This window comes from Sorex araneus, chromosome 1 (genome assembly GCF_027595985.1).
Source record: "Sorex araneus isolate mSorAra2 chromosome 1, mSorAra2.pri, whole genome shotgun sequence".
Lineage (NCBI taxonomy): Eukaryota > Metazoa > Chordata > Mammalia > Eulipotyphla > Soricidae > Sorex > Sorex araneus.
Genome location: NC_073302.1, coordinates 146,229,366 through 146,252,472, shown reverse-complemented (window position 1 = coordinate 146,252,472; position 23,107 = coordinate 146,229,366). Strand labels below are relative to the sequence as shown.

At 44.6% G+C, this 23,107-nt stretch overlaps 1 protein-coding gene and 1 pseudogene across 6 annotated transcripts in view; one reads left to right on the top strand and one right to left on the bottom strand.

Annotated features, from left to right (window-relative positions):
* The window catches only part of MAST4 (microtubule associated serine/threonine kinase family member 4), a 668,112-nt gene extending 645,242 nt beyond the window's left edge, over positions 1–22,870 (bottom strand). For all 6 annotated transcript variants that reach the window (XM_055123954.1, XM_055123957.1, XM_055123955.1 and 3 more), the window contains exon 1: positions 22,230–22,870. In XM_055123954.1, coding sequence (XP_054979929.1) covers positions 22,230–22,583 — 354 coding nt within the window. In that variant the 5' untranslated portion in view covers positions 22,584–22,870. The remainder of the gene's footprint in view (positions 1–22,229) is intronic.
* Positions 1,118–1,215, top strand: LOC129401407 (U6 spliceosomal RNA; annotated as a pseudogene).
* Positions 22,871–23,107: the final 237 nt, after the last annotated feature.

The following is a 23,107-nucleotide window of genomic DNA, read 5'->3' as shown; positions in this document are numbered from 1 at the left end:
ATTCAGCAGAAGGGATGGATCGTGTGTCTCCTGCGTGCAAAGCATGCCCTCGTCAGCCTGCTGAGCCTTCTCTCTGGCCTGAAGGGTTCAGGTTGGGTTGGGCTTAAGGGGTCGGGGGCAGGCTCTAGGCCTGGCTGTCCTCAGAGCTTATAGCCTGCTTTGTGTGACAGGTTTGATGCCGGCACTGCAAGGCAAGGCCTGCTCCTGACCCACTGTACTATCTTCCCGGCCCTTTGCCTGACATATTCTTAGAAGAGCAGGTTTTACCCTTACAAGTTTCACTTCCCTGGGATGGAGCAGCATCTCAAGCAGACCAGGGCTCCTCCCAAAGCCCCACAAGGCTGGGACTTCTCTGGAAGACATTTTCAAGGATACTTGGTAGAGGAAAGTGGGTAGAAAAACAGGAGGCGAGTTTGAAATTATACTTGGACCAGGAACATCCTGGCCCCAAAACTTGGCAAATTTCAAGTAATGAATAACCAAAAGATAAACCAAAACCAAGGAAAGAAAGTGCTGTCCTCAAGGGAACATCAGAAGCAGCTTATCTGACACATTCTTACCCAATGTACTTTCTCCCAGAACTTTGTCCCCTCAATAAACAAAAACATCAAGTTCCTCGAGGCAGTGATCAAAAAGTATTAATTATACACACCACTAAAGTGTCTAGGAAATCAGATTTTTTAAATCTCTTGATTAAAAAGTTATGGGGTCACTATGACAAAACTACCTATACAGGGATAGTTAATTTTCAATAAAGGAACTGAGAACATGAAATGGAGTAAAAATAGCCTCTTCAACAATGGTGTTGGGAAAACTGGATAACTACATGAAAGAAATTAAAGCTGTATCCTTAACTTACACCTCACACAAAAGTCAATTCAAAGGGGATCAAAGACCTTGCGATCTGACCAAAAATCATAAAGTGCACTGAGGAAAATATAGGCAGAACACTTCAAGATCTGGACCCAAACATGTCATCAATGATCTAATGTCACTGGCAACGGCAACACAATCAACTATAAACAAATGTGACTATATAAAATTGAAGAGCTTTTGCATGGCAGAAGAAATGGCAGCTAAAACTAAAAGACAGCTAACTGAATGGGGAAAAACATTTGTGCTCGCTTCGGCAGCACATATACTAAAATTGGAATGAAATATAGAAGATTAGTATGGCCCCAGCGCAAGGATGAATGGGAAAAGACATTTGTATTCGACACATCAGAAGAAGGTTGGGTACCTAGGATATGTATAGTACTCACAAAGATCAACAATTAAAAAAAAATCAAAAACCCTATCAAAAAGTGGAGAGAGGAAATGAATAGGCACTTCTCAGAGAAAGGCAGGGATGGCCAGTAGGCACATGAAAAAAATGCTCAGCATCACTTGTCATCAGAGAAATTAAAATAAATATGACAATGAGATACTATATCACATCAGTGAGCATTGCACATATCAAAAATAGTAGGAATAAACTGAATTGGCAGGGATGTGGTTAAAAAGAACTCTCATCCATGGCGGGGGGGGGGGGCAGGGAATGCTGTCTGGTACAATCCCTGTGAAAAACAGGATGCAGAGTTCTCAGTAAACTTAGAACTGAACTGCCATATGATCCAACAATTCTACTTTTGGGCATCTACTCAAAGGACATAAAAACATTCCCTCAAAAGAATGTTTGCACATCATTATTCATTGCATTATTCAGTACAATAGCTAACATACAGAATCAAACTAGGTGTCCAACGACAGATGAATGGATTATGAAGATGTGGTATATATACACAGTGGAATACTATGCAGCTTTGAGGAACAATGAAATCCTGCAATTTGCTGCACCTTGGTTGGAACTGGAAGGTATCATGTTGAGTGAAATAAGCCAGGAGAAAGGCAAACACAGAATAATCTCACTTATCTATAGTATATAGAATACTGGATGAGAAAATGTCCCTTAGTAAAAGGGGGATGCCTAGATCACCTTTGACTCCAGTATTTCGAGAAGAGAAAAACAGAAGGAAAGAAATCAAGGGGGGTAAGAAGAGTACAGGGAATAATGAGTGAACAGTTATCAGGGCTTCAGTTATGGTGGTATGGGTGAGTGGTACAGCAAAACACAGACGCAACAAAACTGGAAACATGAGATCTAAGCTGCAACCACTGAAACTCTGTAATGTGCCTGGCAAGTTCACAGGCAGGCATGCGGTGTGGGTGGGGGTAGGAATATGGGAACACTGGTGGAGAGAAGTTGACACTGGTGGTGGGACTGTTGCTGAAATAATATATGCCTAAAACTCAACTATCAGTAACTTTGTAACTCACCGTTCTGTAATAAAACTATGTGAAAGAAGTTTTAAAAAAATTTAAAAAAGAAAAACAGCAATTCGGAAACAAATGTGATGAGGTCAAAAATAAGCTAGTACTTCAATCAACATAATCCATCACATCAACAAAAGTAAAGATAAAAACCATATGATCATATCAATAGATGCAGAGAAAGCATTTGACAAGATCCAACACCCATTCATGATAAAAACTCTCACCAAAATGGGTTTTGGAGGAACTTTTCTCAAGAAAGTCAAAGCCATCTACCATGAACATATGACAAGCATTATCATCAATGGAGAAAAACTAAGGGCTTTTCCTCTAAGATCGGGGACAAGACAAGGATGTCCACTCTCACCACTTCTCTTTAATATAGTACTGGAAGTATTAGCAATAGCCATCAGGCAAGAAAAAGATATTAAGGGGATTCAGATTGGAAAGGAAGAAATCAAGCTCTCACTATTCGCAGACGATATGATACTATACCTAGAGAAACCTAAAAGCTCTAGTAAGAAACTCTTAGAAACAATTGACCTATACAGTAAAGTCGCAGGCTATAAAATCAATACCCAAAAATCCATGGCCTTCCTATATGCAAACAATGAGACAGAGGAAAGGGACATGAAAAAAGCAATCCCGTTCACAATTGTGCCCCAGAAAATCAAATACCTTGGAATCAGCTTAACTAAAGAAGTAAAGGACCTCTACAAAGAAAACTATAAAACGCTACTCCATGAAATAAAAGAGGACATGAGGAAATGGAAACATATCGCCTGCTCATGGATAGGGAGAATAAACATTGTCAAAATGGCAATACTCCCCAAAGCATTATACAGATTTAACGCGATCCCTATAGGGACACCCATGGCATTCTTCAAAGAAACAGAGCAAGCAATCCTGAAATTTATATGGAACAATAAATGCCCACGGATAGCTAAAACAATTCTTGGGAAAAAGATGATGGGAGGCATCACCCTACCCAACCTTAAACTCTACTACAAAGCGGTAACAATTAAAACAGCATGGTACTGGAACAAAAGCAGAACTGCAGACCAGTGGAACAGGGTGGAATATCCCCACACACAACCTCAAATGTATGATCATCTAATCTTTGATAAAGGTGCAAGAGATGTGAAGTGGAGCAAGGAAAGTCTCTTTAACAAATGGTGCTGGCACAACTGGACAACCACATGCAAAAAGATGGGCTTAGAACTCGACCTGACACCATGCACAAAAGTCAGATCAAAATGGATTAAAGACCTCAACATCAGACCACAAACCATAAGGTACATTGAAGACAAGATAGGCAAAACCCTCCACGATATTGAAGACAAAGGTATCTTCAAAGATGACACGGAACTAAGCAATCTAGTAAAAACAGAGATCAACAAATGGGACTACATTAAACTAAAAAGCTTCTGCACCGCAAAAGATACAGTGACCAGAATACAAAGACTATCTACAGAATGGGAAAGGATACTTACACAATACCCATCAGATAAGGGGTTGATATCAATGGTATATAAAGCACTGGTTGAACTCTACAAGAAGAAAACATCCAACCCCATCAAAAAATGGGGCGAAGAAATGAACAGAAACTTTACCAAGGAAGAGATACGAATGGCCAAAAGGCACATGAAAAAGTGCTCGACATCACTAATCATCAGAGAGATGCAGATCAAAACAACCATGAGATACCATCTCACACCACAGAGGCTAGCACACATCCAAAAGAACAAAAGCAACTGCTGTTGGAGAGGATGTGGGGAGAAAGGGACCCTTCTACACTGCTGGTGGGAATGTCGGCTAGTTCAGCCCTTTTGGAAAACAATATGGACGATTCTCAAAAAACTAGAGGTTGAGCTCCCATTTGACCCAGCAATACCACTGCTGGGAATATATCCCAGAAAAGCCAAAAAGTATAGTCGAAATGACATCTGCACTTATATGTTCATCGCAGCACTGTTTACAATAGCCAGAATCTGGAAAAAATCCGAGTGCCCTAGAACAGATGACTGGTTGAAGAAACTCTGGTACATCTATACAATGGAATACTATGCAGCTGTTAGAAAGAATGAGGTCATGATGTTTGCATATAAGTGGATCAGCATGGAAAGTATTATGCTAAGTGAAATGAGTCAGAAAGAGAGAGACAGACATAGAAAGATTGCACTCATCTATGGAATATAGAATGATAGACTATAAGACTGGCACCCAAGAATAGTAGAAATAAGTTCCAGGAGGTTGTCTCCATGGCTTGGAGGCTGGTCTCTCATTCTGGGCAACTCAGAGAAGGGAACACCAAGTAAAATGTGGTTGGAGGTCATGTGGGGGAAAGGTGATGCGGGCCGAATATAGACGAGAGACTGAACACAATGGCCACTCAACACCTTTATTGCAAACCACAACACCAAATAAGAGAGAGAGAACAAAAGGGAATACCCTGCCATAGTGGCAGTGCGGGGAGGGGGGAGACGGGTCTGGGGAGGGGGGGAGGGATGTTGGGGTTTACTGGTGGTGGAGAATGGGCACTGGTGAAGGGATGGGTTATCAAACTTTGTAAGGGAGAAACATGAGCACAAAAATGTATAAATCTGTAACTGTACCCTCACGTTGACTCACTAATTAAAAATAAACTATTAATTAAAAAAAATAAAAATAATTCTTGATCAATAAAAAAATAAGCTAGTACTAAAGCAAATGCGATTATTCCAGTAGTATATTTTGTCTCCATAATTTTTAATTACATATTTGTCACTGAGATAAATCCAAGATATTTGAATATGCTTAATATTTATTTTTATCAATTTATTTATTTGGCACGGCAGAGCCTGGCAAGCTCCCTGTGGCATATTGGATATGCCAAAAACAGTAACAATGTTGAGTCTCATTCCCCTGAGCCTGAGAGAGCCTCCAATGGGGCACCGTTGGGAAGGACGAGTAAAGAGAGGCTGCTAAAATCTCAGGGCTAGGATGAATGGAGACATTACTGGCATCCGCTCAAGCAAATCGATGAACAATAGGATGGCAGTGACAGTGATGCACAATTAGCCATGAACAAAAGCCCAGCATGAAAATTCTATTACTTCTAAATATTATTACACTAAAAGAAGAAAAAAAAGATTTTTCAAAGATCATAATTAGATGTAATAAACTTCACCAGATGGGGCAAATCATTTTTACCAGGTACATATTCCTCTTTCCCTTTCCAGTGTGCAGACCATGGAGGCATAAGGAAAACCCACTTCAAGATAAATCCCAGGCTGGTGACTAGGGCCTGGTTCCCTCCTCACACCCACACCCACTATCCGCCCACAGTTCCCCTCAGTAATAGTTCCCCCTTTGTACATTCTGCCCACGGAGAACTCGCTCTCTCCTAACCCATCCCCATGGTGCCACAGACACTGGCCAGATTTCTAAGCTTAGCATTTCTCTTGTATATCCATCCCACTGCAACGCACTGCTCCTCCGGAGCAAAATAAGCGGCAGATTAAAGGAACACCCCTTGACAAAGACAGAACTATTCACACCGGTTCTCCCCACCAGTGTGGTCTGGGTACCAGTGAGGAGAATCACCCCTCTCCTCCAACCAGTCCATCCGCTCAGCACCGAATACTGAAAGAAGCTGCTAAGATAGGCCCCAGCCTGCTTCCCCCGGATGCTGAGAACACCCAACCAGCACATTCGCACACCTTCCCTATGCCTTCCAGCAGGCCAGGGAAACAAGACGACTGCAAAATGGAAATCCACCAGGCAGCTACCAGGCTTGGTCACACACACCCTGTACTGTAATAGAGAAATCAAGTCTGAGTTTCAGTTCAAATAAGCCCCTCCCATGTCCCACAATTCCCACTTTAGGAAGGCCCTCCTCTCCAGTATCACTTACATGAGCAACGGTTTGAACCAGAAACTGAAAGCAACCTCCCCTCAAAGTCAAGCTAATGGATTACCCAAGGCCTTAAGGTTATGTTTAAAAAGTATTCGCTCATATGCCAACTTCAGCAACAACATTCTGAAGACTAGTGGAGCTTATTAATAAATTTTTTAAAAAACTACATCTTAGTGGCAATTCTGTTATATAATCTGCCACTTTTCATCTAAACCCACAGAGAAAGCAGCAGCAGTAATTAAATTTACATCTTTAGATGTCCTTAAGTGTCAAAATACATTTCTAAAAACTGCAGGTAAGGAGTCTGAACAATTGCAGGCATTGCCCATCTGATTACAGGGCTTTGCAGTGTACAAAGCCAGGACCCCCCTGGGCTTCTCATCAGGCTCACACCTATCATCATGAAATCACTTGGTAAATCTGTATTTACCATTTTTTTTAAATCTGCCTTACTTTCCTTTTAATTATCACAGATAATCTCTAGTGGGATACTGAGCAAGGTTCTGATAGAATTGTCCTCAATACTGGAATTTAGCTAGACATGATTTTCATGGAACTTTTAAAAGAAACATCTCTCTCTCTCTCTCTCTCTCTCTCTCTCTCTCTCTCTCTCTCTCTCTTCCTCTCTCTCTTCTTTTTGGGTCACACCGACAATGCTTAGGAGTTAGTCCTGGCTCTGCACTCAGGAATCACTCCTGGCAGTGCTCGGGGGACCATACAGGATGCCGGGGCCTGAACCCAGGTTGGCCATGTGCAAGGTAAACACCCTGCCTGCTGTACTATGGCTCTGGCTCCAAAGAACCATCTCTTTAAAAAAAAAATCAAGAACTGAAGCAATAGTACAGTAGGGAGGGTTTCTGCCTTGTACACTCCTGGGGTTTTTATCCTAGCACCCCATATGTCCCCCAAGCACTACCAGGAGTGATTCCAGAGTACAGAGCCAGGAGTAATCTTAGCATTCTGGGCATGAGTCACCCACCCAAAAATTAGGGGAGCTGGAGTGATAGTATACTGGGTAGGGTGTTTGCTTTGCATGTGGCCAATGCAGCTTTGATCCCAGGCACCCCATATTGTCCCCCGAGTCCGCCAGGACTGATCTCTGAATCCAGAGTCAGGAGTAAGCCCTAAGCACCACCAAGTGTGGCCTAAAAACAAACAGACAAACAAATAAATAAATTAGGGCTCAGGATGTGACTCAGCAGTAGAGCACTTAACTTGCATGTGTCACACCCTGGATTGAATCCCCAGGATCACAAAAGGGGGGGGGGGAATGCACCAATTCTAGAACTCAGCCTTAATTCTCTTGTAGGAGGAGGCTAAGAGCCATGAGAATCACTCAAGCAGCTCACCACATAAAGAATGAGAACATTAAGCTCCATCCTTCCTCAAACCCTGTAGCCCTGAGTACCAGAAAGAGGCTCCTACGGACACTCATTTCAGTACTGGTGTCCAATGGAAGGAGGACATGTGACAGTTCTTTCTGTCTCCACCAAAGCAAACATCAGGCCTGGGAAAATGTCCCATCTGCTGGGGAGGAAGAGACCTACCACGTGGATGACATCACTGCTTCTCCAAGGAACTTTCAGTACACAACAAAATTAACGGATGTGGGACAAATGGCCCCAAGTTTTAATTATTTCTATCAATACTACTATGTATATTTTTAAAGGCATCCTGACTGAAATGTCAGTCTTTTTTCAGTCACTTGGCTCATCATCTTCCATACTTTCAATTCCAAGCCCTAATGGAACTCCACGCATTCAACATGAAGTGCAAGTTGCAGGAGACATTTTGCTTTAGGTTAAAATGATCGCCCTATCTGTGAAGGAACCTTAGTCACTGCCACATCTCCCAGAAGATCCCCGGGGACTGTATGTGACTAGAGTGGAGACCGAGTATGTGGGTTCCCTCAACCCCAACAAGGTCCTTAACACAGGCCCCCAGGAGGGCAGGTCCTACTCATTAACAGCCACACTCTCTGATGCCAATCATCAGCTCCCAAAGACTGTTCATTAACCCAACACAAGACTAGTGTTCCCAGGTGGAAGCTCATGTTAGCAACCGAAGAGTCCCAGGCAGCACCCTCCTGGCTGGCAGAAACAATGTCAATGAGAAGCCCTGAATCCCTCTGGTTCCCTCACTAGTCAAGGTGAACACTTTACCATGCTGGGGGAAAATGAGGCACAAAGCAGCCACTGACCTCCGAAATGAGCTTCTATCATATCCAGCATTTTAACAGGACTATCTGTTTCTAGGACCTTCTATCCCATTCTGGAGGTAAATTAGGCTTGTGCAGAGACAGACTCACCACTGGCAGGGAGGAGGGGGAAGGCAATCTGGGCCACAGCTGGTGCTATTCCAGGGACCATGTGGTGCCAGGGATCAAACCTGGTTTTCCCACATCCACTCAGACCTTTGAGCTATCTCGCCAGCCCCAGTGTCAGCATTTAAAACTATACTTCCAGCATTTAAATCTATGTCCACACTCCAAGTTTCAAACAACTAAATTTCAAAGAGACTTGTAACTAGATAACTCAGTCTAATAGCTGAGGTCGAAGCTGGCAGTCTGCAGTCTGCATGATTAACTGATTTGGGGGGGAGCGGTGTGGAGGGAAGGCTGGAGAATCAAGTCAAAGAATGATGCATACAAAGTCTGCACTTTACCACTAAGCTATCCCCTGCCCAATATTTAAAAAAGAAATTTTAAATCATGATTTAAAAAAGAAAAATAGACACTAGTGAAAAGCCACCAGATAGATTTTGCACAAACTTTGCAAAAAAAAAAAATTAGTACCCTTCAAGAACTGGGCAGCTCAGATCCAAAACAGTACCTGATGACTCCAGCTGCTTAGAATAGAGAGCACAAAGTCATAGTAATCACTGTCACTGTCACTGTCATCCCATTGCTCATCGATTTGTTCGAGCGGGCACCAGTAACGTCTCTCATTGAGAGACTTATTGTTATTGTTTTTGGCATATCGAATACGCACGGGTAGCTTGCCAGGCTCTGCCTCTTGGGCTCGATACTCTCGGTAGCTTGCCAGGCTCTCCGAGAGGGGTGGAGGAATTGAACTCAACTGCTGTGCTATCACTCCAGCCCATCATAGTAATATTATATATATATATATATGTATATATATATATATATAGAGAGAGAGAGAGAGAGGAGAACTAAAAAGCAGAAATTGGTTAAGGGCATGGAAATAATATACTTGTAACACATGACACACAAAAAGAGTAATTCTAGAAAACAATAAAATTATAACCTCAAATCTTCTGTGTTTGGAGCCTCTGATAAGAAAGTGTGTATGTGTGTGGGGAGGGGGGGAGAGGGGAGTGCAGGTAGCTGACTTATCCACTGATGGAAGGATTTGCAGATGGCCTTGACAGAGAAATGGTCAGCCAATTCTGTACTCAGTCTCCAGGAACTGGCACCAAAACAAAACAAAAACGAAACAGCAACCTTTATGCTCTTGGTGATTTCTGGTGGCAAGAAAATATTCTATTTTGGAACTCAAGATACCCACACCACAGCATGCTCTAAAGGACTGAGTTCAGGAGACTTAAGCTCTCAAGTAATACTGTAAGTAAAGGGGACTCACAGCCTGCACCCTCTTTCCCCTTATAGCCAAGCCAATTTTCAATTATGAAACATAATTCTGTAACTACAGCCTCATGCTCTGGATGGCTATTTAAAGAATCTATGTATTTTGAGAAGCCCACAGAAGCCCGGGGACTTAAACTGACTGAGATAACACAGCAGGACACTACAGCATCAAAAGAAATGCAAAACTGACCTTGTTATCCAGAGCTAAGCTCCTTTTGCATGGACCGCCAGGTATAAAGATAGCACCTTCCACATTTATTTGTGAGGACCAGCAGAAAGACAAAATTGTTTTTAAAGAGGAATCAAAGTGGAACTTAAGTCAACCATTTTTGTTTTTTAAATAAGCACATCTAAATATGAGAATATTCCAGTTCTTATATGAACTTCCTTTAAGAGTACCTGCCCATTCACAAAATCAGAACAATCCAATTAATTATCAAGTGTGTCAAAGGAAAAAAAAATGATGATGAGCAGTTTTAAAACATGTCATATACTGACAACAACTTTAAAATTTTAAATTAACATGTCTGGGGTAAAAAACTGAACCAAAGCTGGAGCTATAGCTGAAAATTCCTACAATTTTACTCAAGTAACATTACATTATTAACATTATGTAAGTATCAAATGTGCATCACCACAAATTAACAATCTCATATACTACATTAGATTTGCCACAAGTTCAACACAAAGATCCAATTCAGCCTTCACCGTTACCAGGCCAGGATCCCAAAGGCTAATTAACTTGCCTAACAAGGAGCCAAGACAAAGTTCATATCTCCCAGCTACCAGGCCAACCAACACTCATTCACCACTGAAAAAACTGCCAAATTCCTGGAACTCATTTCCACTGACAGCAACTTTATCCTGAGCCTTAATGAGGGCAGCCCAGTATCACTGTTAATATTTTAAGGCTAGTTTTCAATATTTTATCAGAAGTTAAAATAAATTCTTTAAATAAGTAGCAAGAAAAAAATGGTTTACTGCTACAAGTGTGACTGTAATGAATAACCAAAGATTATCCTAACAGAAAAATTTCCCTGATGTCAGCAGGTAAATTAAGAAATGGTGAATAGTCAAGCCCTTTCATTTAGAGAAACTGTTCTAGAAACCCATTCATCCCATTAACAGATGATCTATATGACCAAAAACCCAGGAGCACAGCCTTAAATGTTAGTCCTGAATTTCACAGAAGTTCTAGAGACAGATGCTTCATCTTTTTTTTTTTTTTGCTTTTTGGGTCACACCCAGCGATGCTCAGGGGTTACTCCTGGCTTTGCACTCAGGAATTACTCCTGGCAGTGCTTGGGGGACCATATGGGATGCCGGGGATTGAACCCGGGTCGGCCTCGTGCAAGGCAAACGCCCTACCCGTTGTGCTATCGATCCGGCCCCCAGATGCTTCATCTTAACTCCTCATTTCAAAGGCACAGGAAACTCTCCACTGAGTGGTATTTTATTCATTCAATAGTCATTCCTTCCACGATCATTTTGTTGCAGACTACATAACCTCTGCTAGGTCTGGGATGGGGAGACCTGGAGGCTGGGACCTAAAAAGGAGGCAGTACTCCTCCATGACCAGCTCAAACCCTCTCTTTAACCAGTCTCTTCTCAACGTCCTCGCTTGTAGCAAGCTGATTCGGTCACTTAGCTATAATATAGTTGTGTGGCCACCAATGGAATGATCCAGTAAGTTTTAAAAGACTGTTGTAAAATAAGCAGGTACATTAAAAAACACAAAAACTGATACACAAGATGCCCCTACTCCAATTCTGGGCAAGATAACTTACTAGCCACTGAATGCCAAGAATTCTCCTGCTAAGGGTTTGAGCTAATGTGACACTGTTCCCACTAAACTCACATCCAGTGAGAAACAAAGATATATAAGCTATCAGCTGTGAGACTAACAGACTCATACAAAATGAAAATGAGAAAATAGATGAAATAATATCAGGAAAGCCTGGAAAAACTAAGAACCCTGTAAATACTAACAATACAGACAATGACAGAATGTAAAAGCTGGTATAATTCAGGAACAAAGATATTGAAGCACCATCCTCAGAAAGACAGAACTTCTTTTGCTATCTTCAACATGTCAAGCTTTGAAACAGTGGATTTCTACTTTTGTTAACAGCACATGCAATTGTACTCGCACTCTGGTTTTCTTCTATACTTTTACATTTTCAGTGGTTTTCAAAGATGATTGATATACCAAGTGACAGCGCTAAAGCACTACAAGACGCCCAATCATTAAAGACAAAATCTGGCTGGTTCAGCATAGAATAAGGAGGAAGGAAAACTGTACCCTGATAGAAAAAAATAGAGGGGGGAGCAGCAAGGTGAGAACAAAAGTGCTTTCAAGTGATTTTTTTGGAGAATCATAGAATTCAGAAATCAAAAAATGTTTCCACTCTGTTTAACAAAGGTTTTACCAAATCTTCCAAATAGTGTTTTACATTCCTTTTAGAATTTTGATGACCACGCTATAGATAGAAAAGGAAAGAAAGGAACAGGAGTGAGTTGGAACAAGGAATGACAGGGAACCTAACCCAGTTAGTGATGATTCAAAAAGCATTTTTACAGGAATTTAAAAACAGTCTGATTGTGGCAGGTTACAAAATCATGTTGCTACACTATCTCCTCACCCAGTTTTATTCCATTCTGTTAAACTACTTCCCCTAAGCTTTCTCCAAGTTGAAATGTTCTGATTTCAAATGTAGACTACTTGAGAATAAAATTGTGTTTGTGACAATAATTCAGAGTTGCCATTTCCATGATGTCTCCTGACTTCCTAATTCAGAATCTGCTTTCACAGCCCTGTCATGGCCTGGAAGAGTCCAGCCATGGCCTAAAAGATTGATGAGACTTTTCCAAACTATACTTTTCTCAACCAACAATCAGCTGAATAGCAGCTAAATCGGTAGGTTGTCAGCAGAAATAAAAACAAGAAATACATATATTCCAAGTGGTATTGATGCTTTATAACTATTATTTCAAACAATGATGCAAAGTACCAAACTATAGGGCAAGGAGAAAAGACCATCTTCTCTTCTTTGATAAGTAGCCCTCTCCTTCCTGCTCTCAGGATCACACTGTCATCAAACTAGGCTGAACTGACTTAACCATATCACATCTAACTCACTAGTTTGGGTAGAGCTACAGAAACAGCAGCCCAGCATTTTCTGGGCTCTTCCTGGCATTTGAGTCCAATGTCCTCCTTATGTGAAATTTTTCTGGGGCTGGAGCGATAGCACAACAGCTAAGGTGCTTGCCATGCATAGGGCTGAGCCAGGTTCGACCCCAAGCATCCCAATGGTCCCCTGAGCCTGGGCTGGAGTGATCCCTGAGCACAGAACCAGGAGTAAACCCTGAGCAACATCAAGTGTGCCCTCCAATCCACCTTCCCCACCAAAAAATAAAAGGGGGAGTGGTAATGTAGAACTTTTCTTTGGTCCTTTCCTCTGCAGCCTTCAGGTCGTTCCTTTTCTGGAGGGTAAACCCCATGCTCCTCTTCTAGGAAGCATCAGAGCTGCCCTTTAAAATGGGGAGGTCTAGGTGATGAAAGGTTCAACGAAGCCTCTAGTATTTGAGTATTTGCTGCAGTTAAAATGAAGGCAGTGATGCTGAGTGCGTGTTCTATATCTTACAGAAGTTCAACATATTCCTAAAGAACCAATGATAATTCACAAAGAACATCTTTGTTAAAACATGTTGCCTTTAAATGCAAAAGGGATTCATCACAACTACATTCTACCTGATAGCATAGTTTGGCAACGATTGCCTAAAGTGCTATATTAAATGTGTCTTTTTTGTAGACGAAAGTTTCAAAGATAGTGTACAGAAGATCTTAACACCCAATTTGAACCTAGTTTTACTTTTATTCCACAACACTGAAGATGAGGATTTGTATCCAGCAAGAAGTTCAACTGCTTCTGCATAAAGAAATGCCCCAAAAGCAGATGCTTATTTCAGAACCCTTGGCTCTACTGGTATTACTTTTCAAGCAAACATAGGAAGGCACCAAATCATCTGCTGAGAGTGAACTACAACTAACTTCTCAGACTACTAAAAAGGGTGGAGGTGGTGGAAGGGATGCTAGGACCATTGGTGGTGGAAAATGGGCATTGGTGAAGGGGTACTTGACCACTGTATAACTGAAATCCAAGCATTAAAGTTTGTAAGTCTGTAACTGTACCTCATGGTGATTCACTAATAAACTTTTTTTTAAAGTTTTTTTAAAAAAGGAGAAGAAAAAGAAAAAAAAAGTGAGCTGTAGAGCCAAAGAGATAATAAGAAGTTAAGATCATTGTCTTGTACACAAGAGATCTGGGTTTGATTCCTGCACCACATATGATCCCCAAGTCTGCTAGGAGAGACCCCTAGAACAAAGCCAGGAATAAGCCCTAGGCACCAATGGATATTGCCAGAACAAAGAGTGGCTGATGCATTTTTAAGACAGAGACCTAAGAACCCATATTTGATGAGTTTGTTAAACTTCCCAAGCTAAATTGGGCACACCTGTTTAGCTTGCTTGTCCTTGAAAACACTGCTAAGTTACAAAGTCAAGAATTAAAAACCAATTTTCCATTTTCCACATGGCAGTCTATGAAATTAGCGGGGAAAAGAAAGTCCACTCATTTGTCAACATTTCTAACCTCCCTCCCAGCTCCCCAACTCCTCTCCCCAGCCCCAATACCAGTATAAAGCACTTGAGCTGAAAGGTTCAGTAGCAATAAGTACCATAATCAAAATGATATCGACTGTGTCCAAGACAGGAAATTGATGGAGCAGCAAAAGAGTACAGGCCTAGGATACAAATTTACACGCTGTCTTCCAGTGTTAATTCAAGCCATTAAATAAGCAGTGGGTGCTTTTCATTAAGGGGACTGAAGCAGTCCCCCAAATTCTATACATTAAACAGGACTTGAATGTATGTGTACCGCTGACCACGGTCCTGAACCTGCACTCAAGACTGGAGGCTGGGTTCTCTCTCCCTACCCTGGAAGCACAGGTGTCTGCCCAGCCCTGCTCAGGAATTCTGAACTAGGTGAGAGTTTGCTGGGAAGGGCAAAACAGGGGAAGAGGAGAAGGACAAGTGCACAGAGGCTGCTGGCCGACAAGAATGACCTCTATGTTTTGTCTTAACCCCTAATGGCATTACCAGATAAGAAAGCAGACAAAACATGGAGAAACAAACGATAACAACGAACAACAATCTTTGAGCTAACCAAAACTCTGTCACCAGAACAGATGATAGGGCAGAGCACCAAGCTGGCGGGAGGGAAGCAAAGGGCAACAGCAGCAGCATCTGAGCTCTAACGAGAGTGCTCCTACAGCAGCCTGCAATGTTTGCCTTGAAAACTGAAATGATTCGGGGCCGGAGAGATAGTAAAGAGGGATAAGGCACTTGCCTGGGATAAGGTTTATGCTGCCAACCAAAGTTTGACCCCTGAGCCCCACGAGAAGTAAGCCCTGAGCACAGAGTCAAAAGTAAGCCCTGAGCACCACGGCAGGGTGGCCCCCAAACAAATAAACAAAAACAAAAAAAAAGGTGAAATGCTTCCTAGCTCAAGCAGTAGAGCCTGTGCCAGGCAACTGTGAAGTCCTGAGTTCTATCCCCAGCAACACATACTCCCTTGGACGAGCACAGAGCCCTAAGCACACAGCTGTGACCCCCCACAATGAAAGCAACAACAAGTGAAATACTTCACTTCCCAAAGAGGCAATGCAGAATTTTGTTGAAAAATTTCCATGTACAAGTGCTTGCACTTTTAAAGGTTCTCTCAAGATTCTTGCCTTCCCCTCCTTAAAGTTCAGGGGGCCCTCTCTATCCACTGCTTCAATCCCTCCTCTCCGAAGCAGGCCTGCAGTTAATCACCTGATATCTCCAGTACTAGTTCCTCCTGCTCAGTCCCCAGTCTCCGTGGTTTTCCCCCTAACTTCACCGCATGGCTCATATGCTGCCTTCTGACTAAATCCCTGGGTGCAGCTAGGAAATTACATGTTCATAGAGTGTTTTAGAATATTATTTAATAAAAAAAATCCCAAAGAGCAGACTCCATGAGCAAGAGAGAGTGTGCCTTAATAGAAGGGTTAATGAACCACATACACCAAAAAGCCTTGCTGTTAGTACAGCCTAAGAAATGCTCTGCCCATGAAATTAAAAGTGATAACTACGTTTTATATCTACCTGCTCATGAATGAAAGGGGCTGCCAGGGCTATCAGCAAAATACACTGGTAGCATAATATATCCAGAGAGGGCCCGTGTGGCTGCAGGCCCCTCCTCCAGGCCATGGCAACGCTATTCCACATCAACACAAGTCCCCACACTCAGTATCGAAGGGTCCTCCCTGTGTTGGGCACACACTGGGGACTCTTTATAAAAACATCTCACTGATTCTCGTGCCTACCCTCTGCAGTGAATAGTGGTGTGGCCACTTCCCAGATGAAAACACGGTCTGAGAAAGGATCACCTCGCCATGTCACACAGCTTCTCAATGGCCGAGGCAGGAGTGGCTGGGTCCAGTGGCAACCTGACCCCAGAGCAGGGATCCTGGATGATGACTCAGAAGAGATGGGAACAAACACTTTCCAGGCAATGCTACTGAACAACAGAGCACGGTCAATGACATAACGTGCCTTGTACTGAAAAAGTATCAAGATCTCCTCTCAGATGGACCTGTGCATAGATGAACACACACACACACACACACACACACACACACACACACACACACACACACACGCCTTTTCTACAATACCAGACCCCTCCTAAGTGGTAAGTGCTACCAGGATTCCTTCTGCCTCCCACCATCAGCGTTGCACCCTGCCTTGCCTTGCTTCCAGACTTGCTCACAGGGACAAATTGAGAAACAGTTGGGTTCACACAATGTATGGCTCAGGGACAAAGCTCCAGGGAATAGCACTAGAATTGTTTCCTTTTTCCTTTTCTTTTTCTTTCTTTCTTTCTTTCTTTCTTTCTTTCTTTCTTTCTTTCTTTCTTTCTTTCTTTCTTTCTTTTTTTCTTTCTTTTTTTGGTTTGTTTTGGGGACATCTGTGATACTCACTGATATTCCGGGCTTACTCCTGAGTTTTTGTTTTGGGCTCATCTGTAATTAATACTCAGGGTGTACCCCGGCTCTGGGTTCAGGAATCACTCCTGGCAGGGGTCAGGGTGCCCTACGGAAGCTGGAGATTGAACTCAGGTCAACTGGGGTGCAAAGCAAGTGCCTACTCACTGTACTACTCTCCAGTTCCCCAGAGTTGTTTTCTCGGGCTCTAAAACACTGCCAAAATACAGCCCTTTGACATTTCCCGGAACACCTCAGAGCAGAGGTAGGAAGGATAAAAGCCTGCATTCTGGGGTTTGTTTGTTTGCTTGTTCTTGAGGCTGACCCCTTCCTTCTCTGGGAACATCCAAGCAGATGAGCCACAGTCTGGTAACATGGATTAACTCACAAACATCCCACACCCCCTCAGCAGGAAATGTCAGCATCTCAGAGCCATCTCCTCCAGCCCACCTAAGGTAAATGAGATGGACTATGAAAGTAAGCATTTGCACGGTCTTCTTCTGAGTCTCTAATCGCACAGAACATATTTCCTTCTAGGACATGTTAGGGTCTGGATATTATAGAGAGGAAACATGCACTGATATTCAGTCTAAGATTCTCCTGAGTGGACCCAGGTTTTTCTCCTATTCCGTTGCATGTGTGCTTGGTCTGGAGAAACTGAGCTTCAGGAATGAGCCCCTGTCCTACCTGCACACCATGAAGTTCCCCTGTCCTACGTGCACACCATGAAGTTGCCCTCTCCCAAGGTGGTTTGTTCCAACCCCTAATTTTTAACACTGTTTACCCCAGAAGATTTCAGCCAGTGGACTTCATGCTGCCTGCTTTCCCTTGCAAGCAGCCATCCAATGGTACCAAGCTTTCTTCCGCTCAGTGCCACACCACCTAGATTCCTCACAGAGCCACAGGTCTCCTGCTGGGGCTACATCCTACTACATCCCACCCCTAATTGCTGTCCAGCTCTTCCACTAGTGTCAGTTCAAACACTTCTCAGAAAGACAGTTTCTTCCATCCTGGGCTAGACAACAAGAGAGACATCGCTTATTGTGGAACTACTTGAACCACCTTTGAAAACAAGCAATAATTAGGCTTATGACCACCCTCTACCACACGAGTTGCTCCCAGAGATCAAACCCACTCCCCTCTCCTCCAGCTCTGTGTCCCCAGAGCCCGGGAGGAAACATTTCCCAGAGGGACTCAGTGTTTAATGTCTGATGCTCTGAACCCATCGCTCTTTCTGAAAGATTAACCCAAAAGGCAGACTAGAAGAGCTAATGTGCCAAGATATGCGCAGCTCATTTTTCCATCAAATGATCAAATTGCTGTGATGAATAAAATACAAATTCAGGACTTCAAATGCTCTACTAAATTTCTGGTTGCTTTCTGCTATTTATTCTTAGCCAGTGAAGACTATAAATTTATCACTCTATTAACAGTCATCTAGGGCCCTCCCCGCCACCGCCCCAAAATGATAGCAAAAGCAGCTCTCCAACTCATACATCATTGAACAGAACAGTGAAAAGACATCTCATGATTGTGCCTATTGTTAATAAGGAAAACTGTTTCCCAACTTATGCCAATAGAACAACTCCTTTAGTGCAGTAGTGTATAAATGAGCTGCCTTATACCGAGCTGAAAATCCTTCTAACTGCTAGGCTTTTATTTCCTGCCATCTTAAGAATCGTTCAAAGTTTCAAGTTTTAATAAACTCAATGAAAAGCAGATTGAATAGTCCCTTCAAAGACATTCTGAGGAGGTGCTCAGTGATTTGACTGTGCTCAAAATTTACCTGGAAAAACTGTTCAGAGCATTTATACTGTGATACATGGGAGTTTAAAAAAAAAAGTTTGATCATGATTAAGAGACAAAGTGAATGAACTGCACATATCCTTCAATCAAACGGGCAACTCTGCCCATAGATGTCAGTTTTCCTCATTCATTCAATATGTATTTACTAAGTCCCTGCTGATTACTGGAAGAGCTGTGCATACAGAGACAAATTTCTGCCTCCGGGGAGTTCAGCCACGTACAGCAAAAGCACTGAGCCCTTTGTTATGGTCTTCCCAGGTGCTTTGGGAAGCAACCAGGCAGAGAGCCTAGAAGCAAATCTCAGAAATGCCTGGGGAACAGTCGTTCAACCCAATCGCCGTGAAATCACCGTTAACTATCAAAGGTGCTGCCCGCTAGCCCTAGCCGTGCACAGACCACAAACTCACAGGGGCTCCAGTCAGATGCAGATAATTTAAACAAAAAGTCACAGACTGCCTCTAACTCTGATGTGAGCTTGATGTTAAGTACATAAAAACTACAATCACTACTACCATGTACTGTTTTCAAGACACCAAGAGCTGAAAGGGACAACTGATGTCTCTGAAACTTTATAAGGTTCAATGCAAATATTGACAGTAAGATAAAATATGAACTAGGCCAGACAAACACTGTTGACATTACTGCATATATTCCAACCAGCTTTAACAAGGTTACCCAAAAAGCTAACATTGCAATCACACACTAAAAACTTCAATTTTGACTCTGTTAAAAAAAAATGGATGCAATGAGGTAGATAAAAGAAAAGAGACTTTAGAAAACACTGTCCCTCCCTAAGCTCAACATAACAATTTTAAAATTAAAATGAACCTCCTACCAGTTTATGGGTTATATACTTAAATCTTTTAATGCTTTAAACTCAGTGCCCAGCCATCATATAACTAACACTATGCTAATATTGTGTCTTGACATAATACAACCTGATACAAATAAAATCTGTTTCCTAGGGGATACTAACAAAACGGGAATTAAACTGAACGAATATAGCTTTGGGTTCTCTGAACATAGGTGGCTGACTGAGCATAAATAAAACAAACCAATCCAAGGATGTGTTTCCATTTCAAAAAATCATCACAAATAACTTTGAAAAATATTTATTTAGCCTTCGATGCCATATGTTAGATATGGTACAAGGAGTTAGACAGCATATATAAAATCCCTATAAACTTTACTGCTATTATTTCAATTTAAAAAGGAAAACTAGGGCTGGTGTTAATTGAATGCCCCACAATCCCACATCTAGTTGAGGTGGCTTAGCTGGGAATTGAACTCAAGGTCTTTTAACTAACTCAGTGTGTGTAATGCTGGCTGAATCTTCTGGAACTGTTCTTTTTAACTGTGTGTTTTCCAAGAAAAACTGGAAAGCTTTCATTGGATTTTCAAAGCAGCTCAAACTGTCCCTTTTAAAAGGTTAAAAACCTCTGCACCATACTGTACTAGTGTAAGAAACAGAAAATGGGCATTGAACTTTACCCCTTTCCACCAAGACCAATACTTACTCCTGAGCAGAGGGTAGAGGCACAAATCACCCACTGTTGTTGTGTTGTTTTTTTATTTGCTTTAAAATTCTCAAAGCAAGACAAGATTCCCCCTCATGGACAATCTCCAGCATCCACTGTCACAGGTTAAGTTACACAGTAAATTGCAATACTGTATCCATTTACATCCAATTCTGAGATTTCACAAATACTGACCAACGTTATTTAGTCATTCTACTTTCCAAAATGGGTTTCAATCACCCAAGCCTCACCGCATTGCCTGTGAAATAAGCTATCATTATATCCACTTCCAAGAAAGTAAAACACTGTCACCCCGAGGCCAGGCAATAAATCAGCTACAGAATCAGGATCAGAAGTGAGAACTTCCAGACATGCTCCGCCTGGGATCTGCAACACCATGCCATGCCCACGAAGCCCCCTCCCACCCTCACAGGAAACGTGGGTAACTAAGGCTGCCATCTCCTTTACCAAGACAACACCAAGTTAAACCCCAGAGGTCCAGAGATGGCACTCCCCAGCAACATGTGACAACGTGATCGCCTCTGAACGTTGAGGTCATGAGGCAAATGCCTGATACATGCCTGGTATCCAAAAGAAGATGCCCCCACGGACAATCTCTCAGTCCAGTGTTTGCTCTTGTAATTCTGACGCTCTTAGCACTAGCCTTAACTCTCAACACCGAAGTCAGGAGCCATTCTAAACTCCTGGATCAGAAAAAAGGGAGTGCTGGTGTGGAAATGCACTCTACCTTGAACTTCACCAAGATTTAAATCCCTCATTTCACAGAAGGTTGAAACGAACCTCAGGGGACCACTCAAAGTTTCACAGCTCCGGTGCAGAGGCGGTGCTGAAAGCTGGTCTCCCAGACACCTGAATGTATGGAAACCTTCCATCCTCTGGGGGCAATGGGGAATGGGTCCTGGTACTGACAGGATAGTGTCCAGGGACACAACCGGTAAAGCTTGCTCTATTCTATTAGACTCTCTTCAGCTTGGACTTCCAGTGAGGTCTGCAGAAGCTACAGTCTCACCTGCTTCCTAAAAGCTGGGACAAAGACATCCATGCCCTCACTGAGGCTAACCCGTTCATCAGATATGGGGAAACTAATATTCTGACTCTGAGCAATTAACTTCCTACGGAGGCTTAGTGAGGGTGATGGTTCATGGAAGCCCCTCCACTACCAGCAAAGTCCAAAGCAAACGCTCTTTAAAGACAGGAAAAATCTCGTGCTGTCGTGTCCTTAACTGAGTTCCAAAGGCTGAAAACCGCTAGGGGAAGTGGGCGGGAGAAGACCAAAATCATACAATTCCTCCGTGTGTCTGAACGCGCCGCTCATGTTTTGGACAACGACCGTGCCAGCAAACTGGAATGGGCAGCGGTTCCCGAGGCAGGCTGAGGAGTGCGCATCTGGACGCCCGGGCCCAAGTCCGAATGGGACCTGCAAGCGCGCGCCTAGGTGTGGGGACCAGCCCCAACCCTCCGTCCGCGGGCCATCACCCCCACCCCCGAGGGCCGGCGCTATGGAAACCCCCCAGAGCTACTCGCCAGTCCCCCAGGACTAACACCCCCAACCCCGCGGACATCCGGCCCCTCTGCACACATCCCTCCCGCCCGCGTTTGGGGCGGCAAGCACCACTTTTGACACTGAGATCTTGAGTTGTGGGAGGGAAGCCAAGAGTCCAGCTCACCTCCGTGCGCGGGCAGACGGGATGGAGTTTGCTGCCTGCACATTTCAAAAGCACAACCATCAGGCGGCTTGCCTGTGTGCACCCAGCGCACGCTCACGCCACACACACACACACAAACACACACACACACACACACACACGCACACGCACAAACGCACACACACGCACAAACGCATACACACGCGCGCCACCAGGGAAGTCGGTGACCCACGGGGAGGTCCCGAACTGTCATTCCCGCGCACGCCAAGAGAAGAACTAGGGGGTCGCAAGTAGTGGGGACCCGGAAAAGGTGCGGGGGGAGAGGGGGCAGCGGAGTGGGGAGACACGGGGCCCACCTCCTCGTCCTGCTCCTCTTGGGACGCGCTGCTGTCCAGGGGCGCGGGCGTCACGACTCCTCCGGGGAGCGGCGGCGCGGGGGTTCCACGCTCCAGCACCACGCGCGCCGGGATCCCCGCGGCGGGCGGCCGGGCAATCTGGGCGCCGCCCGGCGGCGGCGGCGGCGGCGGCGGCTCCCGGGAGAAGCCTCCGGGCTCCCCTTCCTCCGACAGAGTTTCTGAGCCCGAGGAGGACTCGGCCGAAGAAGCGTCCGGTGAAGAAGCGGCGGCCGCCGCATAGGCGGGAGTCTGGGCGCCGTGGCCGCTGCAGCCACGCGGCACCGGCTCCCGCGCCTCGGAAACTTTCTCCCCCATCTTCCCCTCGACGGGCCCCCGGCGCGGCCGAGGGTCGCCACGCGCACTCGGCGCCTCCCGGGGAAGCCGCGAGCTGCTCGGCGCTGTCGCCGCCGCTCCCGGGCAGCGGGCAAGCCCCACTGGCCACCCCTACATGGGCGCAGCGCCGCCGCCGCCCGCGCCCAGCGCCAAGTTCCCCGCCGCGGGGCCCTGACGGCCGGCGGGGGCTGCCGCACACCGAGACATGCCGGGTCTGCTCCGCGCTCGGCGCGCCCCGGGGCACCCGCGCAGCGCTCCAGCCGCGGGGACTGCGGCTTCTCCGGCACAACCTGCCTCGGGGACCGCGCGGGGCCGGCGGAGGAGACGGGCAGCCCCGGGAGCCAATGGCAGGGCCGGGGCGCCGGTGGGCGGAGGCTGCGGCGCCCCCGGGCCGCGCGGGCGTCAGGTAGGAAAGGCGGGGCGTGGGGGGGCCGCCCGCTGGGTCCCGCCCGGGCGCCGGGCCACCGCCACCCCGGGCGCCGCCCAGTCCCCGGAGAGTGCGGGCC